The sequence below is a fragment of the Phaseolus vulgaris genome, chromosome 1, assembly GCF_051622355.1.
Source record: "Phaseolus vulgaris cultivar YP4 chromosome 1, ASM5162235v1, whole genome shotgun sequence".
Classification (NCBI taxonomy): domain Eukaryota; kingdom Viridiplantae; phylum Streptophyta; class Magnoliopsida; order Fabales; family Fabaceae; genus Phaseolus; species Phaseolus vulgaris.
The window spans coordinates 39,863,755-39,889,664 of record NC_143498.1 but is presented as its reverse complement, the minus strand read 5'-3'; the positions used below and the strand labels follow the sequence as shown (position 1 = coordinate 39,889,664).

At 33.0% G+C, this 25,910-nt stretch overlaps 3 protein-coding genes across 3 annotated transcripts; 1 reads left to right on the top strand and 2 right to left on the bottom strand.

Moving 5' to 3' along the window:
• Positions 1–588: 588 nt before the first annotated feature.
• Positions 589–11,550, bottom strand: INO80 (DNA helicase INO80-like protein). Its single transcript, XM_068616535.1, has 23 exons — positions 11,290–11,550; positions 10,995–11,082; positions 10,427–10,823; positions 9,908–10,340; positions 9,617–9,817; positions 9,340–9,450; positions 8,291–8,718; positions 8,020–8,128; positions 7,866–7,946; positions 7,624–7,796; positions 7,074–7,199; positions 6,702–6,863; positions 6,558–6,615; positions 5,929–6,159; positions 5,638–5,784; positions 4,245–4,790; positions 3,858–4,115; positions 3,644–3,751; positions 3,081–3,175; positions 2,809–2,965; positions 2,373–2,570; positions 2,046–2,204; positions 589–1,235 (listed from the first exon to the last, which is right to left on the bottom strand). Exons 1-23 carry the CDS (start codon positions 11,347–11,349, stop codon positions 975–977), a joined length of 4,587 nt encoding a protein of 1,528 aa, XP_068472636.1. The 5' UTR covers positions 11,350–11,550; the 3' UTR covers positions 589–974.
• A 1,412-nt stretch (positions 11,551–12,962) lies between these two features.
• LOC137816165 (alpha carbonic anhydrase 4) lies at positions 12,963–16,241 on the bottom strand. The gene is made up of 7 exons (XM_068619246.2): positions 16,029–16,241; positions 14,899–15,110; positions 14,281–14,387; positions 14,077–14,179; positions 13,672–13,830; positions 13,523–13,576; positions 12,963–13,305 (listed from the first exon to the last, which is right to left on the bottom strand). The coding sequence occupies exons 1-7, from the start codon at positions 16,114–16,116 to the stop codon at positions 13,216–13,218; spliced, it is 813 nt and encodes a 270-aa protein (XP_068475347.1). The 5' UTR covers positions 16,117–16,241; the 3' UTR covers positions 12,963–13,215.
• Positions 16,242–18,108: 1,867 nt separating this feature from the next.
• On the top strand, positions 18,109–23,833 carry LOC137815966 (uncharacterized). The gene is made up of 7 exons (XM_090296655.1): positions 18,109–18,191; positions 20,298–20,431; positions 20,947–21,089; positions 21,176–21,319; positions 21,439–22,355; positions 23,027–23,396; positions 23,477–23,833. Exons 1-7 carry the CDS (start codon positions 18,109–18,111, stop codon positions 23,831–23,833), a joined length of 2,148 nt encoding a protein of 715 aa, XP_090152781.1.
• Positions 23,834–25,910: the final 2,077 nt, after the last annotated feature.

The window sequence follows — 25,910 nt, the reverse complement described above, 5'->3', positions numbered from 1 at the left end:
TTTAACTTATTTCAATAAACTCTTTACGCTTTTAGTTTTTGGAAGTAATACCAGTATGGCTGGTATGAACTGGCTTGAACTACTGAGGGTTATTTTTTTGCAGACAAAAACCCACCAGAAATTTAATATGATTGCAGTTAAGATCAATAATTTTGACAGTTTCAAAGAATTTGTATCCATTTTTTTCTAGCCACCTTTAGAAAAGAAAAGATTGACATGCTTTTAAATGATCTAAAACAACCCTACACTGCTAATTTCAATACAATCTTTTTGTAACTTATATTTATATATTATAAGAAATAGCTGAGATTGGTCAATCACCTCCACATCCTTGCAGTTGCAGAGATGATGATTAATAGCCTTATTTAATAAAACGGGAAATTAAAGCTGATTTACAAGCATTCACTGTATGGAGATTATTTGAACAAGTTTGGTCCTTTTGTGAAATACTAAAAGATGGAGTACAGAGGTGATCCCTACATCACTACTGATAATGAGATTGATACTCTTCAAGCTTAGCATTTATCCACCACCGGCTTCTAAGTTTGATCAATCCCACAACTAGTTGATACAGATTAATTGAACAAGTTATTTTTAAACTTGGTAAAGAGAGATTCAAATCATGGTATATTAATCATGCGGCGGACTTACAAGAGTGGCAAGCAAGATCATGGTATATATTAAACATTTGAAATAAATATTGGCTGTGGCGCACAAAAAATCAACTCGAGTAAGGATGGCCCAATCTGTACAAACTATCAGTATATCGTTAAGGACTAATATATACAACCTGAACCTAGGATATACAGCTTCGTCTGTCTTGACTCAACTTTGCCACCAGTATTTGCAGTTAGACTTGAACCAAGAAATTGGGAACTAGGAACTGTTGATCAACAAGAGAGCCAATGTAGCAGTCTCCCCAAAAATGTCAATCCACAGGGCTGGAAATATGCGAGACATTAGTTACAAAATCTTCAGTTGTCTTGGCCGGATTCTGCTTTAGAACTTCCGGCATTAAAATCACGTGGAGGTGGAAATTGGTTCTGCTCTGGGACAATGGTAGCAGTCCCAGTAAAAGCATCTTCAACGTTCACATTCTTCTTTACCCTCTTCGGTCTCTTGGGCTTCTGACCCACTGGATCGACATCCTCCAATTCGCTGTCCATGGGTGCAGTACTAAATTCACTCATCTTTTGAGAATTCTTTGGCTTGTGTTTATCCGACGCAGCTTTTCTCTACACAAAAACAGTATTATGTTACCAAGTTAAACATAACAATCAAAATACAAAAAATATTTGGATTCCATGAACATGAGTACACCCAAAATTTCAAGTCACTCAAATTCACATAAATGATCAAACTAACAAAAGTATAAGAGATTTTAAAAATTCACCGTGTTGGAAAGAGATGTTCTTTTGCGTATGAACCCACTGTCATGGATAACACGATCGATTAATGGTCAATTAGTTTTATTGAAAATAATTGTCTATCTTTTTTTCTATCAAGGTAGATTGAAGAGTTAAGGGTTAACTAGTTTTAAGGATAGTTAGTTTGTGACATTTGTACATTGCATATAAATAGACTACTCTTTCAAAATTATTGCATCCTTGTTCTGCTCTAAAGGTAAGGAGACTAATAATCAACATCTCAACAAAAAACACTGAAATTTCCCACTTTGACTACTAAATTTCCTTTCAAACAACAGTACAGTAATATATAGATAAACTTATTGCAACGGAATTTACCCAAAGAACAACTTTTATCACATGAGTTTCCAGCTTTCTTTTCAGGCAAAAACATTTACATAAAAAGCAAGCAAAAGTGTGATCAACCACATGCAACGGATAATTCCATTCTAATAAGAAACTACAAACTTCTAATATAAATTAACAATTTTCTTTATCATGCAACGATCTGAAATGAGTATCTAGAATTTTGTAAACAATAAATTAGAGATATAGTCAATCAGCATCATCAACAACAAAAAAGCCTCATTAGAGGTCAAATCCTCTCCAAAAAGTAAATAGAAGCCTTATCATTGATACCTTTTTATTACTGGACTTTGAACCCTCCGGATCCACGGCAGGATCAAAATCTGAAGTACCCTGAGCTGCAGAGTTTGTTAGATCTTCTAGTGATGCATCACCATCTTCATTTACCCTAATGCCTCTCATAGGTTGTTTTTTCTTTTGCTTATCCTTTACCTGGAAGGATAAGTAATGAAGGATAAGAAAGGTCAAACAATCAGAAAACTTTTCAAAATTGTTCTAAGGTTTAAGGAACTTTTTCTAAAAGTGTTTCATTTAGTTAGTCAGAGGAATATTAAATACTTAGTAAAATAATGAAGTTTGGTAGGCAGATTCACAACCAACCTGGATAGGGATCTCCTTTAATTTCTGCTCCAACTGAGCATCATCTAGAAGCAAAGATACAACATCCTCGGGAGCTAAAAGATCACCACCGACAGATCCACCAGTCATGACAAGGTTCTGTACAGTACTTTTCTGACTCGCTCTAAGAAGAATCTTCTCTTCAACTGTCTCTTTACATATAAGTCGGTAAACAGTAACCTACAAGTTCAAAAATACCTCAAAAATCAGTAAAGCACTTGCAAACTAAAAAGGAGTAGGTTTAATGTCTGAGAAAGAAAAAATGTGCATGAACCAGAGAAAGGCAAAGCATCAATTCCAGATATGCAATGAAGGAAAATCCAGAGACCAATTGTTGATATTCACAAAAAATATGTTAAGATTAACATCGTAGAACAAGTGATTTGAGGGAGAAGTTGGTGTGAGAGGTGGAACTAACATCTTTTGTCTGGCCCAAACGATGAGCTCGGTCCATTGCCTGAAGATCCAAGGTTGGATTCCAATCACTCTCGTAAAATATGACTGTGTCAGCAGCTGTCAAGTTGATACCTAACCCACCAGCTCTTGTACTCAGTAAGAACACAAAAATATCATTCCTGCAACAAATTAATAAGAAATATCAAAAACATATCTATAATCAAAGTAAGTAATGATAAGTAGTCGAGCTAGAGTACAATACAAAAAGATTACAAATAAATTAGAAGACATTACCTATGCTGAAAGTCTCTGACCATGTCTCTACGATCCTGGATAGTGGATGATCCATCAAGTCTAAAATACTTATATTTTCTATAGTTCATGTAGTCCTGAAGATGATTGAATTAGAAGTCAGCATATATAAAAAAATACTCGAGTGTTAAAGGACAAGAGGAACGCTTATGTTCATGTCCTCTGTATACTGATCTTGGCAGGAATATTTCCATTTAATCACATAAAATTTGAACTTTACCTATAAATCCAGGTTCCCAACTTTCTAAAAACATAATTGAACCCAAGTCATCTAATACCTTTAGGAAAATAAAAACAAACATACGTGTATACACACAAAACATGCAACTTCTAGGTCTCCTCATAAGTTGATTTGAGTTGTAATCACTACATTTAAAGCAAATAAACTTGTGCTTAAGGGTTATAGTAGTAACTAATTTTGTTCATTCACTTACCCATGTTTCACATCTTTGATTTGGACATCTCAGAAATATACAATCCTGGATTTTTATATTTATTTACACAATCAATATCAAAAGTGGATCATTATAAAATGTTGAAAGTACCTCCAAAATATTCAACATTTTGGTCATCTGAGCAAACAAGAGAACACGATGATTTCCTGCTCTTAAGCGTTTTAGTAATATATCAAGTGTTTGGAGCTTTCCAGAGTCCTATAAGAAAATTATGTAAATTAGATGATCTATTCAAGATGAAAGTTGAAAGAAAAGAGGAAATTTCATGAGCTAGAGAATGAACAAAACTAAAAGCATCACTTACAGTGAGCAATTTTGAAGGGTCAAAATTACGCATTGGTGGACAAGTTCCAAAAATGCTGTGTGTTAACTGAAGAGCAGGGTGAGAAACAGGTAGTTCAGAATCTATCTCTTGAATTAAATGGTGAGGAGCATCTGGCTTTCTAGGCCCATTGTAATCAGATGTACGCGCAAATCCCAGAAACAACCTCTTAACCAAGGGATCATGTAATTCTTCAATCATTTTATAGTAGAAGTTTCTATTTGAGCAGTGAAGACCAATCTATGAAGACAGAAAGAAAAAAAATGGTCAATAATCAATTATCATTCTATTTAAAAAGAAAATAAAAACAAGGCAACAAATTTGGGAAAATCATAAATAAAGAGCAGATAATAGAAAAACGTAACATACTGGGGGAGCTCTACTTTGTGGGATATATGTGTAAGCAGAGTGAACAAGCCTAGCGTTTGATAACAGCCTATCTTCATGTGGGACAATCAAGGCCTCAAAAGGAGCATGGCTGGGCCCAGTTTGCAATTTTTCCTGCAGAAACTGAGCCTCAGATCTCGTTGGCACCAGTAACATTCGTGTAACCGTTCTAACTTTTTCTTTCTCAAGGTAACTACAGTCTGGATCATCATCTATGGTCTCCGTTAGAAAGTCTACAGCTTCATCAATGAATTTACGTTCCCTTCTAGTAATAGAAAATAATAGTCTCTCCACAAAAGTAGCAGTAGCCAGAAACATCACCTCTTGGGGAGACAAATCCATCAAATGGGTAAAACCTAGGTTTCCACTTTTACTGTAAGTGTCTTCTGAGAATACAGATCGAAAAACATTTTCTGGTCTAAAAATACTAAAATGTTTGTGAAAAGATTCTCTGGAGACACCACCACCAACAGCTGATCTGAAAGTCTCTGAATTTTGTATAATTTCTTCATAGACAAGTTTTGGCATCTGAAAAATCATTGGGAATTGTAACAAAAGTAAAAAAGAATTAAAGGAAGCATAGTTGACATTAAATAGCAGAAGCAACTAATTGTAGGGAAAAGAAAAAACCCTAATCGAAAGAAGAAAAACCAATATCATCATGACATGGGATATTGAAAATACTTCTTTTTTAAACAATAAAAATGCAACAGGTGCCATGCTTATCAAGTTTTACCATTAAGGCAGCAACTCATAACACGTGGAATCCACTAACCTTTTCATTAGAGCATTAATTTATCCTCTATCTTCCCTCAGTTCTACATTATTTGTTTCTTTCTATATACATTTTCTCACATTAAAAAGATATAGCATCACTTTAACCTTCTATATCCTCTTTCCTTCTTCTCAAATCTCAACCTTGAGTCAACCAGTGTCAGTGTTACTGTCTAATACCATTAAAAAACCCTCTTTATAATAACAACCACTTATTATAGACCATAAAAGTTACCAACTCAATAACAGGGTATAAACTAAAAAACACACTAAAATTTCAATTGCTGGCCTTCTAAATGAATAAGAAACTGAACTGTGGCAACATTTCAACAAGGTCCAGAGTCCTGAATGAATTTGCATGTATCATAAAATTGTTCATGGATCAAATTAGCTTTTAATTCTAAACTAGAGCATCAAAGATAGTTTCAGCCGTACAAAACCAAATATAATACAATATGAAAATTTCCTACAGTTAACACATGATCTAACAGAAATGGAGAGACCTAATTCTTAAGGAACCAATGTGGCCAAGTTTGCAACAATACACAACAAAATAAATTGAATGTTTTGACCGAGTAAATAAGGCATGATGAGGAAATACCTCATATGATATGGGGTTGTGACCACCAGAATAATAAACATCCTCCAATTCCCCAAATGGAGGAGGTGGAAGGGAATTTGGAATCTCTGCAAAGTAAAGGTATGTGCTTCCCTCACTCCTTTCAAACAACTCTGGATGGTTGCAAACCTATCATATGTGCAAGAGTAATATTTTTTACAGCCTCACTTGGTGGAAAAAAAAATCCTTATTTCAAAATGAATTAATACAAAACTAGTTTTAAAAATTATGAACAACGAGAAAAGAAAGCCAGAAATACTATGGATTGTCTACCTTCCTTAGTTGAATAACAATGTTCATTAAATTCAGAATTCTCTTCTCATTGAGCTGCCCACGGTTACTGTCAAACAATTCAGCAAGAGAGATCTTGTTCTTAATTGCTTGATAAAAAGCCTGCTGCCGAGAACTCAGCTTACAATGCACAGTAACCTCAGTTTTTCTAGTCAGCTCAGAAACCACATCCTTTTTAACACGCCGCAGCATGAAAGGCTTTAGAATTGAATGCTGTTAGGAGAAGCAATAATTAGAGCTCAAACATAAGGATTTAAAATGATGTAAAAATAAGTTATAAAAGGCAGTTAGCACAATAATAAAATAAGAGTCACCACATAACAAATCCTACTGTAATTTTAATCATCATATCCCAGTTTTAACAGAATTCTATAAATTGTGAATATAACAATTCCTAAAAAATTTAACACACAACCACAAAGATAAGAGCTTGATGAATGCCATCAACAACTTCCCCTATTGTGAAACACCAAGCAATTACCCTACATTCCAAAAAATAGGCTATTTATATGCCCATAAAAGTTCTAGTTGTTCGTAAAAAAACAGTATAATGTAAATTATATAATAACACATCCTAACCATCTCATCATGACTATCAACAAGAAACTTACCAATCGATTAAGTTGGTGCTCATTCAAAGTACCTCCATGTTCTGCATGGTTCTCAATTCTGACATGGGTAGATCATAAAAGATTGTTAGACCATAGTTAAATACCCACCTAACATATCCAAGGACTTTAAGGTGGAATATATACCCTTTAGAAAACCACTCATTAAACTGCTCGTGGCTGTCAAATAAAGTTGGCATGATGAAGTGAAGAAGAGCCCATAACTCAGCCATGTTATTCTGAATGGGTGTACCAGTCAGCAGTAGGCGATTCCGACAATTAAAACTAAGAAGTGTCTTCCATCTTATACTGTCAAACAAAAGAAATTAAAAGGGAAATCATAATGCGTTAATACAACTTCTTCACTGACCACATAATCAACACAATACATGCAAAATTGGTGAAGATACAATCCCTAAAAATTGCAAAATATAAAATAATTAACCATATTTTTCAGTTAAAAGGATGGAATAATGATCAATTAACAATAAATTTCATTGACTAATGCACCACACAAACCTTGTTGAACTTTTGATTGCCTGGGCTTCATCTAAGACCATATACTGCCATTTCACACGACGAAAATACTTCTCATCAGATACTAATAGCTGATAGCTTGTGATGAGAATGTGAAATTTAGCTTCCCTGGTAAAACAATTACAATACAAAAAAGAATGAAAATTAAAGACCAAACAAATAGATTACAATGGAACTTATAATGGTAGCTGAGGGACAAAACATAGATTAGATCAATCACACAGTCCCAAAGGTTGCAAAACAAGATGATTCTATGCAGATGAGTAGTGTATCCATAATGACCAAATCTTTCTATACTTACTAAAACAAAAGGGATTCCACCATTGACATCCATTTTTTACTCAGTTAAAAAACCAATTGTTTTGTTTAACAATAACTTAAAAGTGAGAAAACCATTATTCCATGTCAAAAAGCTCAAGTTTTAATGAACTTCAAAATTTACATTGTATAATACAGTTCTACACCAGCTTTTTTTTAGTTTTCAAATTTCAATTAAATATAGTTGAAATTTTGCAAAAGAAATTAACATTACCTACGGTAAAGATCCTTTGGGTTAATACTTTTCCTAAGTACTGTCCGTTCTGAAAGTCCGCCCCAATATGGAAGTCTTTTCAGTTCCGGGCAGAAGCGCTCAAGTTCCTCATTCCAATTATTTAATACTGAAGCGGGTGCAACAACCAAAAAAGGTCCCCATATGTTTTTTTCCTGATAAGGACAATAAGGTTACAATAAAGTCCCACAATAATGTACAAAAAAAGGTGAATGAATAGCTACCTCAGCTAAATGGGCCAAGAATGCCATGGCCTGAATTGTCTTTCCAAGTCCCATTTCATCCGCCAGAATACCATTTAAACCCTGAAAGTAACCAAAATCCTTCAAATTAACAACCAAATGAAATAAATCATACTTTATCAAGGATTGCTCGAACCTGTTCATAACAATTTACAAGCCACTGAAGACCCTTTAGCTGATATTCCTTAAGAACCCCTTTAAATAATTCAGGTGTCCGAACCGTGGATGCCACTGGCATGGTAGAGCTGCAACACAACAATCCAAAACCTCGATTCAAATGAATACAATAATGCTTAACACATCCCTCAACATTATCCAGATGAATATCAAGAAAGACCTGCATGTACAGATCCATGCAGTACAGAAGTACATTTACACGGCAACCGATAAAGATAGAAGAAACTTACGGGGTTTGCAAATCAATATTACTTGCTCCAGCAACATCTGGTGGAAGTGACTCTGTTTCACCAGCTTGGCGCAGCCTCAAGCATTCAGTGTCAAAAGCACTTGTCAAACTTCTCTGCTTAAAAACTGCTTCTTGTGCAGCCTTCAAAGCTTCCCTCTTCAATTCAGCCTCTTCAGGATCTTCCTCCTCATCAGGCTTAGCATCTGAAGAGTCATCAACCATTGCATCTTGATCATTTGCATCTTCATCTACGTTGGGTAAAGTTTCTGAAGATAGTAAGTTTGACTTGTTCTGCATAAAGTGACTGTACAGCTCAGTTTGTTGTATAAGAAAATTGAGCCTTTGTTGTTGCCTCTTTGCCTCTCGAAGCTCCTGTTCACGCCTCAAAGCTTCTGCGGCTTCTTTTTCCTCCCTCTTCCTCACTTCTGTCTGTCAAGGAATGAGATAAAATATTTACAGCATATCCAAGTCTAATGTACAAGTTACAAATGAACACTAGCACAACATATTTAGATTCAAAAAATAAATCCAGGTACATGTTGCCATATCTGCATGTCTCTACCAAATGGACCACCCATTTTTATATAAAGTGTCAAGACCAACAACGTGGTCTCATTGATATCAATTTTAAAATATCCCAATTCATCTTCAGTATCCCAAATGGACAAAAAACATCTAAATTCAGTATTAGACCCAAAATTAAATAATTTGGTTTGAAAGAACTATACAGTAGCGCCTTCATCAATCATTATCACTACATGCAAAATACAGTGACATCATTCCAATGGTAAGAGATTACAAGACTATTATCCATTAGACAAACCGACATCAATCAAATGCAAACAGATACACAAGTGGGTAAAAACTAGTCTTGACTATGATCCATGAAACCTGATTTTAAAGGTGAAGGTAGTGTGCAAGGGAGGTATGCAGCCATCATGACACACAAAAGTCCCCACAATCAATAAACTTCTTGATATCCATGTCCTTCCAGTGTTCAATATTCAACATCCGAAAATCAATCAATTTCAGGAAGGAATTAAAATATACCATCTCTTTATCTATTCGTTTCCAGAACAGCAACATGTCTCTAGCTAGTTTCCGGGTGCGCATTCCGGCTGCCCTTGTCAATTTAAGGGATCTACTAACTTTCATTCTAACCTGAAAGAGAAAAAGGTCCAGATAAGTTAATGTAGACAAAGTTCCATGTACAAAGCCTACCATCAAAATCTTTAGACTAGACAGCAAGACTCTAGGTACACTACAAATCAATACAAAAATATAACAGACAGGAAATGTATAAAAGGAGTGCAATAAGGGACCATGCCTCTCTTTGACAAGTCTCTGAGACCCTCTTGGCATCAATGAGCTGCTTTCGATGAAAAGTAGTGAAGTTCCTATGATGCTTTGGTATGTCCCTTCTCACAATATTTACCCAAATCTTACCACATCGTTCTATTTCCTCCTTCTCTATCAAAGCAGGGTCCTTTTTCACTTTTTGTTTCTTAGGTAGGCTTCTTTCAATGATCTAAAACAGTCCAAAGACAAAGCTAAATGATAAAAAGAAATAGACGGAGAGTATAAAGGGAAAAACATTTTCATGTTATATGATAGATACCTCATAGGTGTCACCTTTCTCCAAAACTTTCACATAATAAACCTGCAATACACCACCCTCGGACAAAATAGATCGCCTAATGCTTCCTGCTGCACCCTCTGGAATGGAGGAATTCAAACCAGCATCAGACACTTTCAGACTGAACGTATGAGCAGAATTTGAAGCTCCCATGAGCTTCAACCGTGCCTGCAGTGATTCAAATTGGGGTAATGCTTCCCCCATGCCGGCTCGGTTTCTATTCCCAAATCTTTTATCAGCAGCCATAATTTCAGCCAATGAACCCAAATCCAAGGTGCCTTTTAAGTAAAAATCCTCAACATGGATATCGGAGAAGCTTGGGAGGTTCAGAGCTCCAGCCAACTTATCATAGATTGGAGGAATCCTGTAAATGATTCCATCCCCAATATCCAAAGATGCAGGTTCATACACAATCCTGAAAGGGGTTCACAAACGCAAGGTAAATTTCATCTTAAACAATGATTCATGATTCCAAAACTCAAACACCATAAAAAGGCAAACCTATCAGTGGTGCCATATGGTGGCGTGAAATCTGCATCACGGTAGTTTCCTGGTTTCTGGGAACTCGAATCATTCATCCATTCTGATGTAGTCTCGACAGCATGTAATCCTCCCCTGCGCTCATTCCCCGACTTTCGAGCCTTCAACCCTGTGCTGCTTTTCACAGGTGGAACAGAAGCTTGATTTTGGGCAGGACTACTCATCGTATCCTTATACCTCCTCTTGTATTTCTGAATATGCTCTCCCAACATTGATCGATATCGCTCTTCTGTCATGTGTGTCTCATAAAAACCGCTCCTATCCTCATTGTCACTGTTTAGAGACCACCTCCTCTTCTTTAACAAACTCAACTCCCTTCCATGCACATTCCCATTACTGTGATTTGCAATCCCCCCACCTACTCATGAAAGTATCACAAAGATACAGAACACACTTATATTCAAGTCTCAACTCTCAAAGCAACAAGCAAAACAACCACTCACTAGCCAAACAGTAATATCTACAATACTGAAAATCCAAGTAACAGTGTCTCATATAAACAGAAAAAAAATATTGAAATAGTGTCTACCTTGGCTGCCTCTGCTCTCATCCTGACTACTATTCCCATAATAATCAAAATCATCATCTTGTTGTGGAAGTTGAAAGTTCACCAAAGACTACAAAACAATGCAGTCAGAAACAGCAGAAGAAAAAATACCAAAATCCTCAAATTTCTTTTTTTGAAAGAAAATGCAAACTGTTAAAATCAAATTCAAATAAATTCCCACAGGTAAATCATAAGAAACCCCGGAAAAGGCTAATTAGGACAGAAACGGTGAGAAGAAGCGCAAAGGTTTCCCTCGAAGAAGATAACTGGTACCGACCTCGAGATTGAAAAGAGTGGAGTAAGGGAGTGAATCTTTCGATTTCGGTCTGTGATCCATGTGGTGCGACGCGACTACTTTGAGAACGAAGGAACCCTAGTTTTTGGACGAAGCATGAGAAGAAGATGAAGAAGAAGAAGAAGCGTAGCCCTAAAAGAAAAAAGGGGAACGGAGTGGTGCGCAGGATAAGGCGAGGGAAAGAGACGAGAAAGAAAGAGTATCGAGAATGGAAGCACTGACGTTGACTAACGTGCGCTGGACAGGTGACACTAATGCTAAAGTGCGCTTACCTGTGTGTTACGATTGACGGTGGGATTTTCCCGTGTCTAGACGGCGAGAAGAAACGGAAGGGAGATGGAATTATCTATATAAAAAAAAAACCGTACATTAGCAACATTAAATGTAAATATTTTCTTAGTGAAACTAAATATTTAATTTTCAATATCAATAAACTAATTCCTTTTTTTCATATATTTTAATATATGTGTACTCTAATATAATAATAATTTTTTTCATTATGTATTTTAATATATTTTCCTTTTTTAGTAGTACAATATTACCATTTTAATACATATAATTGAAAGAAAAATAATTTTTCACAAAATCTTATAAAAACTTATATCATTGAGTTGTAAATTTAAAATATAATAAAACTAAAATTGGATTAGTAAAAAATATTTGAAGAATTTCGGACTCCCTCAACTAAACATGATTTTTTGAATGGTTCTTAATTTGTATATATCTATAAATAAATATATCTATAAAGTTACATTTCTTATTTTTCGTACTCTTTATTTCTTTTCGTACGCATGATAAAAAAATATGACTAGTTTTATTGTGATTTATAATATACATCAATTATTTTCTTTATATATGGAATTATTTATTAATTTTTAAGTAAATTTAAGTTTATTATTGAAAGTAATATAATTATATCAACTTATTAAATAATTAGCATTTGTTCGTAAGTGAAAGCACGGTTAGGATGTATAAACCTTTTTTTACTTTATTGAAAATCTGAAGTTTAAAAAGTTTGTTTTCCATGTTTTATATACTTTTAAAATTTAAAATTGTAAAAAAAATAAGAGGGACAGAGAGTGTTTTATTATTATTTTTAATTCTGAATATTTAAATATTGTAATTATTTTTTACGACTAACTTGCATTAAGAAAAACTAATATAATTTTTATATTTTTAAATTAATTTTTTAAGTAGTATAATTTTCTTATTTTTTAAATATATACTTATTTCTCTCTTTTCTAACAAAACGTAATATACTAATTCTTCCTCATTATAAGAGTTTATTTTCTTAAATAAATAAAACATTAAATTTTTAATTATAAAATAAAATATTTTAGTTTAATAGTAGAAATAATTTAATTTTATAATGTTATTTATGAATTATTATTTAAAAAAACTGAGTTAAAATATCTTTAGAACACTAGTTGAGAAATTTTAAAAAAATATTATAAATCCAATGAAACCCCATTGATGCATCACATATGAGCACATTCATACCTCTGCTGGTTAACAATTAGTAACAACTGGTTTCATAAAGAAGTTTTACAAATTAATACAAAAGTGTTGCTCTTCTTTAACACCTTATTTGTCTAAAGTGAATAAAGAAAAAAAATATTATTTAAGTGATTGAAAATAGAAAAAGAAGGAAGTGATTTTATGAATTAGTTTATTGAAATGGGTAAAAAAAGAGTTACACCATTTTATAACATTTAGATACCATTTTCATTCACTTAACACCTAAAAATTATAATATTTTATTTCAAAAAGCAGTTGTAGAGTTTACTGATAGAGTGTGAAGAAAACTTTATTCTAAAGATAATATATATCATTCCAGATGCTTCACCCTGCTCTCATCATCTATCCTTCAGGCTTCATCTCCATTCCTTCATATCTTCATACAAATATCTAAGTAGTCTTTGCATTTTCCTTAGCTCTGTATAACCAAACTTCTCTTCCATTAACTTCCTGTGTAGGTCTTGCATTGTCCTCATATTCCTATGGAAAAAATGTGACTTAGATAAGGATTGTAGTGGTACTTGCATGCTCATTTGTTCCTTGTTAAAAAGTCAACAGTTTCTAAGTATATGATAATCCATAATTAGATGAGAATGTTAAAAAGTCTTGAAATATTTGTGGATTTTAATTAAATTAAAGAACAGTTGGTTTAGGAATTTGCTTTTGAGAAATCTATAGTTGGTGCTTAGTTACTTACATGATGAAGAGCTGCTTTCAATGCTCTCAACTGCTCCCTTGAGACTGTCCTCACCTGTGATAAACATGCAATATGAGTTTACAAAAGGGTGTTTAGTACAAACCAGTCTACACTAGTTAGTTACAAAAAATCATGTGAAAGTACAGAACCTTCTTGACTATTGTCCAAACAACACCTTCAGTGCATGGTGGAGTTGTAAGAGAACCAACATATCTGTAGTACTTTCTGCTTCCAAATTTGATGATTCCTGGGTTAATCACTCCTAAATCTAGGTCCTTGTCCCCAAGTGATTTTAAGTCCTTCAGAAGCTGCCCAAAAGTTGGGATTAATCACTCATGCACAATACACAATCATTTCCAGCACAAATTAAATTCCATTTGATATTAACAGGATCACAAATAAGGCAAAGTTATCTTAAAATTTAAAGGGAGAGAACTATGTGCACTTAATTTATATATTTGTACACATTCATTTCATCTGCATAACACAGGTATGAGTGATCTATACTCTGTACAAGCATGTATGTATAAATATATTCACAAACAATTGCAAACCTTTGAAAGCAAGCGATCTGGACGACCAATTTTATACCATATTCCAATAACAGCAGTCTCTCCTTTAGAGTTTTGATGGACTGCATGCAGTTCCAAGTCAAACCTACAAAACAAACAGAAGAATCATGTCAATGCAATCCTGAAGAGGTTCACCACCACTACATCAGGCACTCAGAGTAGCTAAATGAAAAAGGGCAAACTCACTTCCTTCCATTCAACGTGTGCTCTGAAGGTGTGTGCCAATGACATTGAATCAGTTTGTAGTAAGTTCCATTTATGTTAAGCTGCCCTGCATTCCCATTCCATTGCATCTGTCAAAACATGAAGCACAAATATTAGTTCATCATGCAAATGTGTCAGGTTTTGAGAAAGTATTGATTTGTATAAATAAGTATTATTAAGAAGTGTATTTTAAGTCTAATTCAATCTTATAAAATTGATTTATAAGGTGAAGTTTGCCACCATGAAACATTATGTAACTTCCTTATCTTTAGTTTGATCATATCTCCACCAAGGATTTCTATATGTGACTAGAAAAACTTTGTCCTAGTTAATAAGTTGGTATTAAACTAAAACAGTGAGAGGTATTTTAACTTAACAGAGATCTCAGACTAAAAGATTCAATCTATTAGATACTTATAAAAGAAATATCTGTTAGATATTGAAAACAAGAATGAATTATATAATGACAAACTCAAACTTATTTAAACTTCAAAATATTAAAATATCTATCACTTCACTTGGAAATCAAACTTAGTCTCAAATCAATTTTGTAAAGGCTGATCCCAATACTCAAGTGTGTGTGGTGGTTTAATGGCTCACCATGATGGCATGACCAGTATTCTTTAGGACAGCAGGAGCTGGTTGGTAATCTTTTTGAAGTTTACCCAATTGAGGAAATTCCTGCACCCTTTTGTCAAGGATATCAATGGGAGATTGTAGTTTTCCATTCCCACACACTTTCCATTTTGGGTTGATACGCCACCAATTCTTTGGCCCTTTGCTACTCTCTTCTTTGTAGGTATATTCCTCATCTGTTCATATAAGGAAGAAGCCAAGGACAATTTCAATAAACAAAAATGAGCCATTATTAAGGATTCCAGTTGTTATTCTTTATCACTGATTTTAGGAATTGGACCACAATATTAGAAAAGACTAAAAATGTTCCAAGAAATGTAAACAGGTTGTTCCTTTCCCTGCTTTCAGTATTTTTCTATTTAAACAATGAAGGGTGAGTAAGTTGAGTGAGAATAAAAAAAATTGGTAACAGAAGATAACATAAAAAAGTGGGAAAATCCTAGGGGGGGAAAGTATATAGCTTCACAAATATGGGAAGAGAATATTTATTTATGATGTGAACTCATAAAATGTAAATGAAAAGAAATAGTCATTTGGTGGTGACTCTCAGAAAGTTGTAAAAGTATTATTAAGGCCCATTAACATAAAAGAAATGTAAATGTAAAGCGTTTTCTTTTGATGTTTCTTCCTTAATTCTAATCCACATTTTATAAGCCAATGGTAAAAGAAAACCAAAAGGAATAAAAAAATCAACTATAGGAGAAACAAATGTTGTCCTATGAATGCTGCAAAGGACAAAGTTCATTCCAGTTAATCAGTAAGAAATCAACAACCAGGTTATATATATCATATGCATTCATTTGGAAAAACAAGGGAAATCATACTTCAACTACTAGAGAAATTAAGTTTTATTGAAACAAATGCTTATAAAAAGATTGTGCACATAACAGCTTTCAGAACACAAACACAAAAACTGGCAAAACATGATGCTGTGAGGAACAGAAAGATAAAGATATTACTAATATCCCAGGTTATCTTTGCCAAATGATGTATAACAACAATGATACCTTCTCATTCTGAATTTCTCTAACATGAAAAAGAAAAAGAAAAAATCAAAGGTGTTGTTAATCACAATACTTGTAAATGATTCATACCAACTTTAGCTAATGCAAGAAAGGAAGAAGAGACAATGAACAGGAACAGGAGAACAGAAAAAAAGTTGAGATTGGTGTGGAGATTCATTGTGCTTGACTATTGGTCTTAAGGTGATGTAATAGTCATGAACACCAATTGCATGTCCATGTATGCATGTTGGTGTGTGCCTCTCTCTATATATATGTGAGTGGATGCTCCTGAGACTTTGAAAATTTACAAGAATATGTGGTGGCTCTTCTCATTCATGGCTTGTTAAAAATGTGACAACTTTTCACCTTATAGAATGGAGAAACCAAATGGTGAATTAGTTAATCAATGCTATATTAATCTTAGTTAATAAGTTAAAAATTGATATATTGGTTTTTTTAATCTGTAACTGTTGTGTTGGTTTAATCTTCTGAAACGCACAAACCATAAGGTTTTTCATTTAATTAGTTATTAAAAATAATATTTATTATTATTTATTAACCAGATCACTTGTTAACACGTAATATAATGTATCACTTCATTATCAATGACCAATATTTAATAAATTAAGTCCAAAAAAAAAATTCTGTAGCACTGATGAATCATGTGATAAAAAAATATATAGACAAAATTTTACTTGCTTACTTTTTTTATTAATTGAAAATTTATTACATTCATATGATCTTTTTCAGTTGTTATAGTATAAAATAAAAGAATTTTATAAAAAAAATTGAAAGTAATGAAGTATTAAAACTTAATTTTTCAACAATTGAAACACGTTAAAATTAAGAATTTTTGACCAAAAACACATTCAGAGCATTTATTTCTTCCAATAGAATATTATATTAAATATTTACCAAAACAGCATATTATTTTAAATAATTACCCAAATAGTACTGTTTGATGTAGGAGTTCAGAGTTTGTTTCCATTCTGAACTTGATTTTTTTTAATTTAAAAATAACGGAAAGATAAATTTAAAATTTTATAATAAAATATTATCTTTAAATAAATATTTTTTTTAAATAAATATTTTGAATAACATTGTAAAAATATACATTTTAAAAAATACAAGTTTAGAAAGATAATTTTAAAATTTTAGAATAAAAATATTATCTTTAAATAAATATTTTGAATAACATTGTAAATATATATAAATTAAGGAATAATGTTCTGTATAAAAAAATTATAAACTATTACTTTTCTTTGAATAACTATTTTAAAAAATAATTAATACATTAAAAAATAATTAATACATTTATAAATATTTTAATAATTATATTTATTATTCCCAAATCAATAATTTAAATTATATAAAACATTTTCCACTATATTTTAAAAAAATCCCTTTTTCTATACAATTTTCAAACCAAATTTTCAAAAATAAATTATTTCAAATTTATAAATGTTAATTTGGTTAACAAATTTTTCTTATTTACGTATTTTTTAAATAATTATTGCTTAAAATATATGTTTTTGTAAATAATCTTTTTATAAATTATTATAAATACTATATAATTATTTTTCTAAATAAATTTATAAGAAATTATTTTTCAAACCATTTTTTTAAATAATTATTTTTAAAAGCTAAAAAATTATCAGTTATCTTTTATCCTTTTTTAAATAAATAAAAAATCAAATTTAAAATAAAACTGAATTCTGAACTGCTATAATAAACCATGCTATTTGAATAATTTTTTGACACAATATATTATTTAGGTAAATATTTCACACAATATTCTATTAAAAGAAGTAAAGGAGCCAAATATAATATTTGGGTGAAAATTTCTTAAAATTACTCTATGGAAAAATTTCACTAATCCAATATGAGAAACTTTATTTCATAATGTATATGCACATGTGTTATTAATAAGTAAGTCAATGACTAGATAAAAAAGTTAAACTTTATTAAATATTTGCATATAAAAATTATGTTCAAAATATATATAAATTAAATTAAAAGAAAATATAAATAAAAATCGACACTTTGCAAGAAACAATTAAAAAATTTATTTAAATAACTTTTTTTTTAAATTGTTGGGGATAGCTCCTTAATATAATGGGAGACCATAACTAAAGAATATTGGTAATTGATCTATTGAGTATATTCAATGATGGACATTCCAAAGTCTTGGAATTGTATCTCTCGTGAAGACTTTGAAGTTCAACTTAACATGTTGAAGATAGTGATTTCAAGGTATCTTGAAAATGTGACAAACATTCTTTATCCATTATCTCTTTATGAAGAAGCATTCATCTCATTCTCTATATAAAGGGTACCCGTGAGAAAGAAAAATGTAAGCAAGGGGGAAATATATAGAGAGAGTAAATAAGAGAATAGATATACATCATAGTGTGAGATTAGAAATCTTAGTGAGATGCTAAAGATACTTTGTATTCCTCCCTTCTTGGGTGAGATTAAGTGGTATTCTTACAAGGTGAACGAAACAAATATTGTAATCTTACTTTCATAGAAAAAATATTTTCTGAACTAGGTTCCGTGGTTTTTACTTCTCAACTTGAAAAAGTTTTTCAAGTTAAAATTTTCTGTTATTATTTCTTTATTGTCAAGTGTCGAGTTTTTACCGATACTAAAAAGAAAAATTAGTTATAATTTTAAAGAGAAGAATTAGTTATAACTTTTTCAACTGAAGTATAGAAGAAAAGAATCTTGCTTCAAGTTAACCATTAACTTTTTGTGAAAAAAGAGAAGAAGCTATTATGATGATACTTTGATTAAATTTTAATTAGGCATCTATACATAGGGTGTTTGCTAATTTCTTATATTCTTGCATTAGGAATGTTTTTCTTCTTCTTGGCTTCAATTAGGTGCAAGAAGAAGACAAAAAAATATATATGCCATACACTGATTTTGCTTAAAGTTTGAGCTACCATTCACTTCTATTTTAATTTACCCTTCATCAATATGTTTTTTTTATATCATCAGCAATATTATTTCATAAACTTTTACTTAAAACAAGAAAATCACATGTTTTTATTTACATTGTTGGAACATCTAGGTTTATCCATAAACTTTTACAGAAAAAAAGGTAAGTAATCATTCTTAAAAAGTATTTGAGAAATTGGTAATAATTTTTGTTTTGTGTTATCATAATAAGTCATTAAGTTTCATACATGTTCGTTTACTTAAAAAATAGTTTCTCTTTTTTATTTTTGGATTTTTTTTTACTTAAATTAAGTATACATGTTTTTTTTAATTCTATATTTTTTTTAGTTTATTAACTTATAATACAATTCAATATTATAACATCTAAATATCTAATAACAAAATAACACATTTCAAACAATAAATGCATGTACAATAATATGTTTTCTTAATAGGTTTTTCATTTTTTCAAACAAATCACAAAAACTCTAAACTTTATTTTCATACTCTTTACCAATAGTATGAACATTTGTTCAACTTTCATCATAATTACATATTAGTTTAAAATTATTTATATAATACCTGAATTTTAAAAAAACTATTCATTTAGAATTAAATGAATTTACTCAATATCAAAATTCAATCGAATTTAAATACTGAATACTTTGTTACTCTCTGTATGGTATGATATAGTTATGTAAAAGATGAGAAAGAGAATCAAAATTGGAAAGAGAAATTGGAGACAAGGGATAAGAAAAGAGCATGCAAACTGAAAAACTCCCGAAAGAAAAAAAGAAAAAAAATGAGAAAATTAATAGCCTTGGCCCAGTTCAGGTTCTTACAAATATAGTTAAGAACTTGGCAATTACTTCCTGCACCTGAACCTGATCAATGTGAAACACGTTTTTGGATTTGGATTTTCAGAATATTTTTCTGAGTTCTAGAAATATTTTTTCAGAATATGTTTCTAGATTTTCTTTTTCACAATGTATTTTTTACATTTTGACATTTTTTTAATGAAATTTTAATTTTCTAATTCTATTTTAAAATTTTATTTTCCAAACATAATAATCTACTTCAAATTTGTTTGTCTGGAATGTAATTTTAAAACTTTGAATTTTCAGTTCAAATAAAAGATAATTTTGGAAAAGGAATTGGGTGTAGAAGCTACATAAGACTTTGCCAAGGACTTTAGAAAACAATGTTTTCCAATTATTTTTTATTTAAAAAAAAACATGAAAAGCAAACTTAAAAAAGAAAACTGAAATTCAAATTATGTTAGGAGTGATTCTTCCTGCACCTCCATCCCTTCTTCAGCCACCCCCATACACTTTTAAAATTCTAAAATTGTCCTTCAGTAAAAAAAGATAAAAATAGAAAATTTGTTTTACCTTTCTTCGCATAGTGAAAACGAAGGTGTTTGGTGCTTGGTGTTTGGTGCTTGGTGCTTGCCGGTGGTGATAGTGGTGCTTGTGGTGGTAACCGTGGTGGTGGTGCTGTTGCTGTTGCTGTGGTGGATGGTCTTCACGGCTCATATTCTCCGTTCGTAGGTAAGTCTTCGTGCTTTAAACACTTATTTCTCCGGATTGGGTTAATTCGCTAGATCACCGGATTGTATAATCCGTGCAATGAACTTCATGTTATCCACCCCTATAATCCGGAATGTTTTTACAATCCGTAAGACAACATTAAAGTGTTCCGGATTAGTTAAATCGGGGGTAAATCGGATCCAGAACAAACATACTCACTTTTCCGGATTGTGTAATCCGGTAAGAAATGAACTATGGATTACGTAATTCAGAAGTCATTTTAGAACTTTAAATATGACTTATGGATTATGTAATCCGGAATGCAATTTGCTGTTTTAATTTGACTTATGGATTAAACAATCCGAAAGTCACTTTGAAGTTGAGAAATGCATTACGGATTATCTAATCTGGAAGGTACTATTTTACTTATGGATTACACTATCTGGAAGGGTAATTGAATGTTGTTTTTATTTTGCATAGTTGTGTGAATTTATGTAAATTAGAATAAAATAGAAATTTATGTTTTATGAATGAAGGTGTAAGTATGGACATGGAGGTTGGATTGATTACAAAAAGATCGGATGAAGTAGAAATGATATATATGGAAGAATTAATGAATTTTGTGCATCAACATGAATTAGTTGAAGAGGATTATGGTACTCATTTTACAACAGATGAGGTGAATAAAATTTCATTCTATTTATGTTTATTGCTTTATAATTTGAAGAAGTGCTTTTGTAATATTGTTGGAATAACTTTGTGTAGGTTTTTCCTTCGCGAGAAGACTTACTTGAATGGGTCCGTAGGGTTGCTTATAGACTTGGTTTTGTTATTGTCATTATTAGGTCTGACATAGCAAATGGGAAGCAAGGGAGAAAAACATATGTCTTGTTAGGTTATGAAAGGGGGGTAGTTACAGAAAGTATAAGGATGGTTTGGAGGTTACTGTAACTGGTACTCGAAAATGTCAATGTCCCTTTAAATTGCGAGGTAAACCTATTGGAAAGGGTCAATGTTGGGTACTTAAGGTAATATGTGGTACTCATAATCATGATTTGTATGATACATTAGTTGGTCATCCATATGCGGACAAATTAAAAGCGAATGAACATTCCATGCTTGTTGATATGACTAAAAACATGGTTAAACCGAGTAGCATACTACGTACTTTGAAGGAGAATAATGAGGATAATATGACAACAATAAAGCAAGTATACAATGCAAGATACTCATACAAGAGATCAGTTAGAGGACCACGAACTGAATTACAACAGTTAATGATGTTGTTAGACCGTGACAACTATCTTCACTGGAGTACGTGTCATGAGTCTTCCAATATTGTTAGTGATATTTTTTGGACTCATCCTAATGCTGTGAAACTTTTGAATGCATTTAACATTGTATTCTTGATGGATACGACTTACAAAACAAACAAGTATCGACTACCTTTGCTTGAGATTATTGGTGTGACTTGTACAGGTTTGTCCTTTTCTGCTGGTTTTGCATTCTTATCTAGCGAGAAGGAAAAGAACTTCATATGGGCACTACAAAAATTTAAAGGGTCACTTTTGACATCGCATATGGGGCCTGAAGTCATTGTTTGTGATAGAGATCTTGCTTTGATGAGTGCCATCAATATTGTGTTTCCTAAAGCAAGAAACCTTCTTTGTCGGTTTCATATCAATAAGAATGTTAAAGCAAACTGTAAAATGTTGGTTGATTCTGTCGAGGCCTGGGAAGTTGTGATGGATTCATGGAGGACTATCATTGATTGTACAGATATTGCTCAATTTGATGAGTTTGTTAAAAGTTTTGAAACTATTTGTTCACCGTTGCCATTACTTGTTGAATATGTGAAGAACACATGGATTATTCCGCACAAAGAAAAATTTGTAAAGTGTTGGACAGATTCATTAATGCATTTGGGAAATACAACATCAAACAGGTATATCAATGCCTTTACTTTGTTTAGAACATGTATAACGTCTAATTGTTTTATGTTTTATACTTATACAAGGTTGAATCAGCTCATTGGTCTTTGAAACGAATATTACAAAATAGCATGGGAGACTTGTGCTCATGTTGGGATGCTATCAAGCATGTTATTATACTTCAACATAACGAAATCAAGGCATCCTTTGAAATGAGTCTACATGTGATAGGACACACATTCAATGTGTAGTTGTACAAGATGTTGGTTGGCTTTGTATCTAAACATGCTTTGATTCTCATTGCTGAAGAGTTTGATCAGGTCAATGATGTGGGGTTTGATAGTGAATGTTGTGGATGTGTACTTAGACGAACTCACGGATTACCATGTGCTTGTCAATTAGCCAGATATGCTATGGGTGTCATTCCTCTTAATGAAGTTCATGTTATGTGGACGAGACTAAGCTTTTCAGATTTATCTGAATGTGATTCATCATCTGAGTTGTCAATTCAACAAGAATGGGATGTCATTCTATCCCGGTTCAAATAGGTTGACATGTGTGGCAAAGTGACAATTAAAAACAAGTTGCGTGAAATTGCCTACCCAGACATGACAACATTATGTGCACCACTTAATGTAGTCAAGACAAAAGGATCCCAAAAGAGCCAAACAAACAAATTTCAGAGATCTACAAAACGCATCCCTTCATATTTTGAGCATGTAGATCGTATCCATATTGTAAATGATAGCTCATCATCTTTGAAGACTCCTAAGGGAAAGGTGACGACCAACACCAATGCAATTCCCATGCTTAATCAATTTCATCCGAAATGTCACCCTTATATTTTCGATGTAATAGATGTTAAAGCGGATGGACATTGTGGGTTTCGTGCTATTGCCTCCTTGTTGGGGATGGGTGAAGAGTCATGGCCACTTATCAGAATAGATTTATTTAAAGAAATATCTCAGTGGCGTGAAGAATACGCAACATTATTAGGTGGTCATCAACGGGTAGAACATATCAAGAGATCCCTACTAATGGATGAGTTGTCAGTGGTAAGTGTATATTCATAAGAGTCATGTGCATTGATTAATTGAACTTGTATGTTATCTAATTTCATTATTGTATTTTGCAGGCTAGTGTTGACAAATGGATGACAATACCGGATATGGGATACTTAATAGCAAGCAGATACAATATTATCTTAGTTTGTTTGTCTTTGAAACAAAATATTACTATTTTCCCATTGCATACTGCACCCTCTACCGATGTTGGTCTACACCGATTACTATGTATTGGTCATGTATATGATTCACACTTTGTGCAGGTAAAAATGGTTGATGATTGTCCCATACCTACCGCTGACATTTTATGGTGTACACATTGTTACCCAGAGGCAAGGTCATGGTCATCATATTACGTTGGTAGGATGCAATCTTTTACCCAATTAATTAGTATTAGTCTGACATATGTGAACCTTGGAGACGATTGATGTAGACATAATTTATAATGTGGGGTTCTTATTCATAATTTATTACTTAACTTCTGATTCATAATTTATTACTTCATTTCCGATTCATAACGAATTCGTGTTTATGTCAGATAAAAATAAAATAGAAAACACTACAACATAAATTAATTAAACCATATTGCACACATACAAAGTTATTATTATTACAATCATGTAAGTAAACAAAATATCAACGACGTCCCCGAACATTACGTGATCGTCTAGTGTACACCGCCCCTTCATCTGTCACGCTTCGGGCTAAATGCAGTGTTGCCTCTGTACTCTCATATGCGCAGTGCCTTCAGTGACCTGACGACAATCTATCATGCGTTGGAGAATACTAACAATGCGCCTAAATATACCCTGCACCAACTTCAAAATAAATTAAACTTCTCAAATATATTGTTTAATCACATAACAATAAAAAAAAAAACTTACGAATGTGCACGCTCATCTTGAGACGAGAGACCTGCCTGCTCAACATTTGTACTACGAAGGCGACGACGTGGTACAACACTGGGTCGATCTCCAAGCTCACCTCTGCGAATGTATGGGTGTGACACCGTCCTGAACCAAGACATGTACTCAGGAACATATGCAGATGGACTAGAAGCAGCTGTCAAACCTGTCACCAAGTGGTGATCAAATTGCAACCACCTTTGATCAATGACATGTGCACCAGGACTCTCAATTGGCATCGGTGATGGTGGAATGCTCTGCTCGTAGCCAAATTGGCGCAACACACGCTCGGGCATATGTCTCTGTGATAAGCTGCCCAATCGTAGGTGACCCGAGAATAAATAAATGGTCTCAAATGGCCTGCTCAATCTGTGGTCCTCATATGGAGTCCAGATGACGTCATCGTGTGTGAGCCCATCCAACTGCACCCGCACATCACCAACCGCACAAATCTGATGGGCAACAATGTATCGTGCTGCCCGCGGATGTACCTCGTCATATGAGGGATTAATATCCCTTCTTCCCATGCCCGAGAAGTGCTCATAAATCCATGCCTGCATAATTCCATTATATTAATTATAAAATATTTAATACAAAAAATTATGGAATGTAACATGTGATTGCTAATTATTTGTATGGTTTCATACCTGAACAAGTGTCACATAACTGCCCAACTGCTTTGTGTTAAAGTAGGAGGCATCCTTCAACTGCTCATATAGATGTGTAAGTGTTGTTGCTCCCCATGCGTATCCACCTCACATACGAAGATTGTTGAATAACAACAAGTACGAAACAGATACAGATGTGGCACTTTTATCTGCAAAAATAGTGCATCCAACCACATGCAACAAGTAAGCTCTAGCAGCACATTCCCAAGCCTCTTGAGCGCAACATTCCGCATATATATCTCGAAGCCAACTCAATCGTACATGGACGCCTCGACATTGCCTCATCTCAGCCTTACCACGAGCCTCCTCCACCCCTAATAACTCAGTTAAAATAGTTGCAGCTCTGTTGTACTCTAAGGGCACATACGTAGGGAATTGACCCAAAATGGGGAGGTGTAAAAGAGATGACACATCATCAAGTGTGATGGTCATCTCACCTATGGGAAGGTGGAAGGAGTTTGTCTCAGCATGCCACCTTTCAACAAAGGCTGAAATCAACCCCTTGTCCCCCACCTCATAGCTTATATTGCAGAGACTAAATAATCCAGAATTTTGTATAAGAACTTCAATCTCAGCATGAGGCATCCCAAATTTACGTAATTTCCTACTGTGGGATACCAATTTAAGTTCTCCCCGATCCTAATACAAAATTTGTATATATTTAATATAATTAAATCAATTTAAACAATAATTAACAAAAAAAAAATTAATTGAAGGTTTTTTCGTTCTTACCTCACCATCCCAAAGCTTAACAGCAACATGGTCAGCAAAATTTACCAGCAAAGACATATCAGAAGGTCCTCCAGGAAACCCTTCTCCCTGATCCATTTTCCTATTATCATGTAATTCTTGTTGATTGTCATTATCAATATTAACATCACCAATTCTTTCCTCCACAACACCTCGATCTCTTCTACGGACGGATGCCGTTG

Excerpts from the sequence above, each read along its gene's own strand:
- INO80 (XM_068616535.1), bottom strand. The coding sequence starts at position 11,349 with ATGGATCACAGACCGAAATCGAAAGATTCACTCCCTTACTCCACTCTT. Across the intron at positions 6,160-6,557 it reads AGCACCAACTTAATCGATTG|CATTCAATTCTAAAGCCTTT; the intron begins GTAAGTTTCTTG and ends TTCTCCTAACAG. Across the intron at positions 4,116-4,244 it reads CACAAAGTAGAGCTCCCCCA|ATTGGTCTTCACTGCTCAAA; the intron begins GTATGTTACGTT and ends CTGTCTTCATAG.
- LOC137816165 (XM_068619246.2), bottom strand. The coding sequence starts at position 16,116 with ATGAATCTCCACACCAATCTCAACTTTTTTTCTGTTCTCCTGTTCCTG. Across the intron at positions 13,831-14,076 it reads CAGATCGCTTGCTTTCAAAG|CTTCTGAAGGACTTAAAATC; the intron begins GTTTGCAATTGT and ends ACTTTTGGGCAG. Across the intron at positions 13,306-13,522 it reads TGAAAGCAGCTCTTCATCAT|GAATATGAGGACAATGCAAG; the intron begins GTAAGTAACTAA and ends TTTTTTCCATAG.
- LOC137815966 (XM_090296655.1), top strand. The coding sequence starts at position 18,109 with ATGGACATTCCAAAGTCTTGGAATTGTATCTCTCGTGAAGACTTTGAA. Across the intron at positions 18,192-20,297 it reads TTGAAGATAGTGATTTCAAG|GTGTTTGGTGCTTGGTGTTT; the intron begins GTATCTTGAAAA and ends GTGAAAACGAAG. Across the intron at positions 21,320-21,438 it reads TGTTAGGTTATGAAAGGGGG|GTAATATGTGGTACTCATAA; the intron begins GTAGTTACAGAA and ends TGGGTACTTAAG.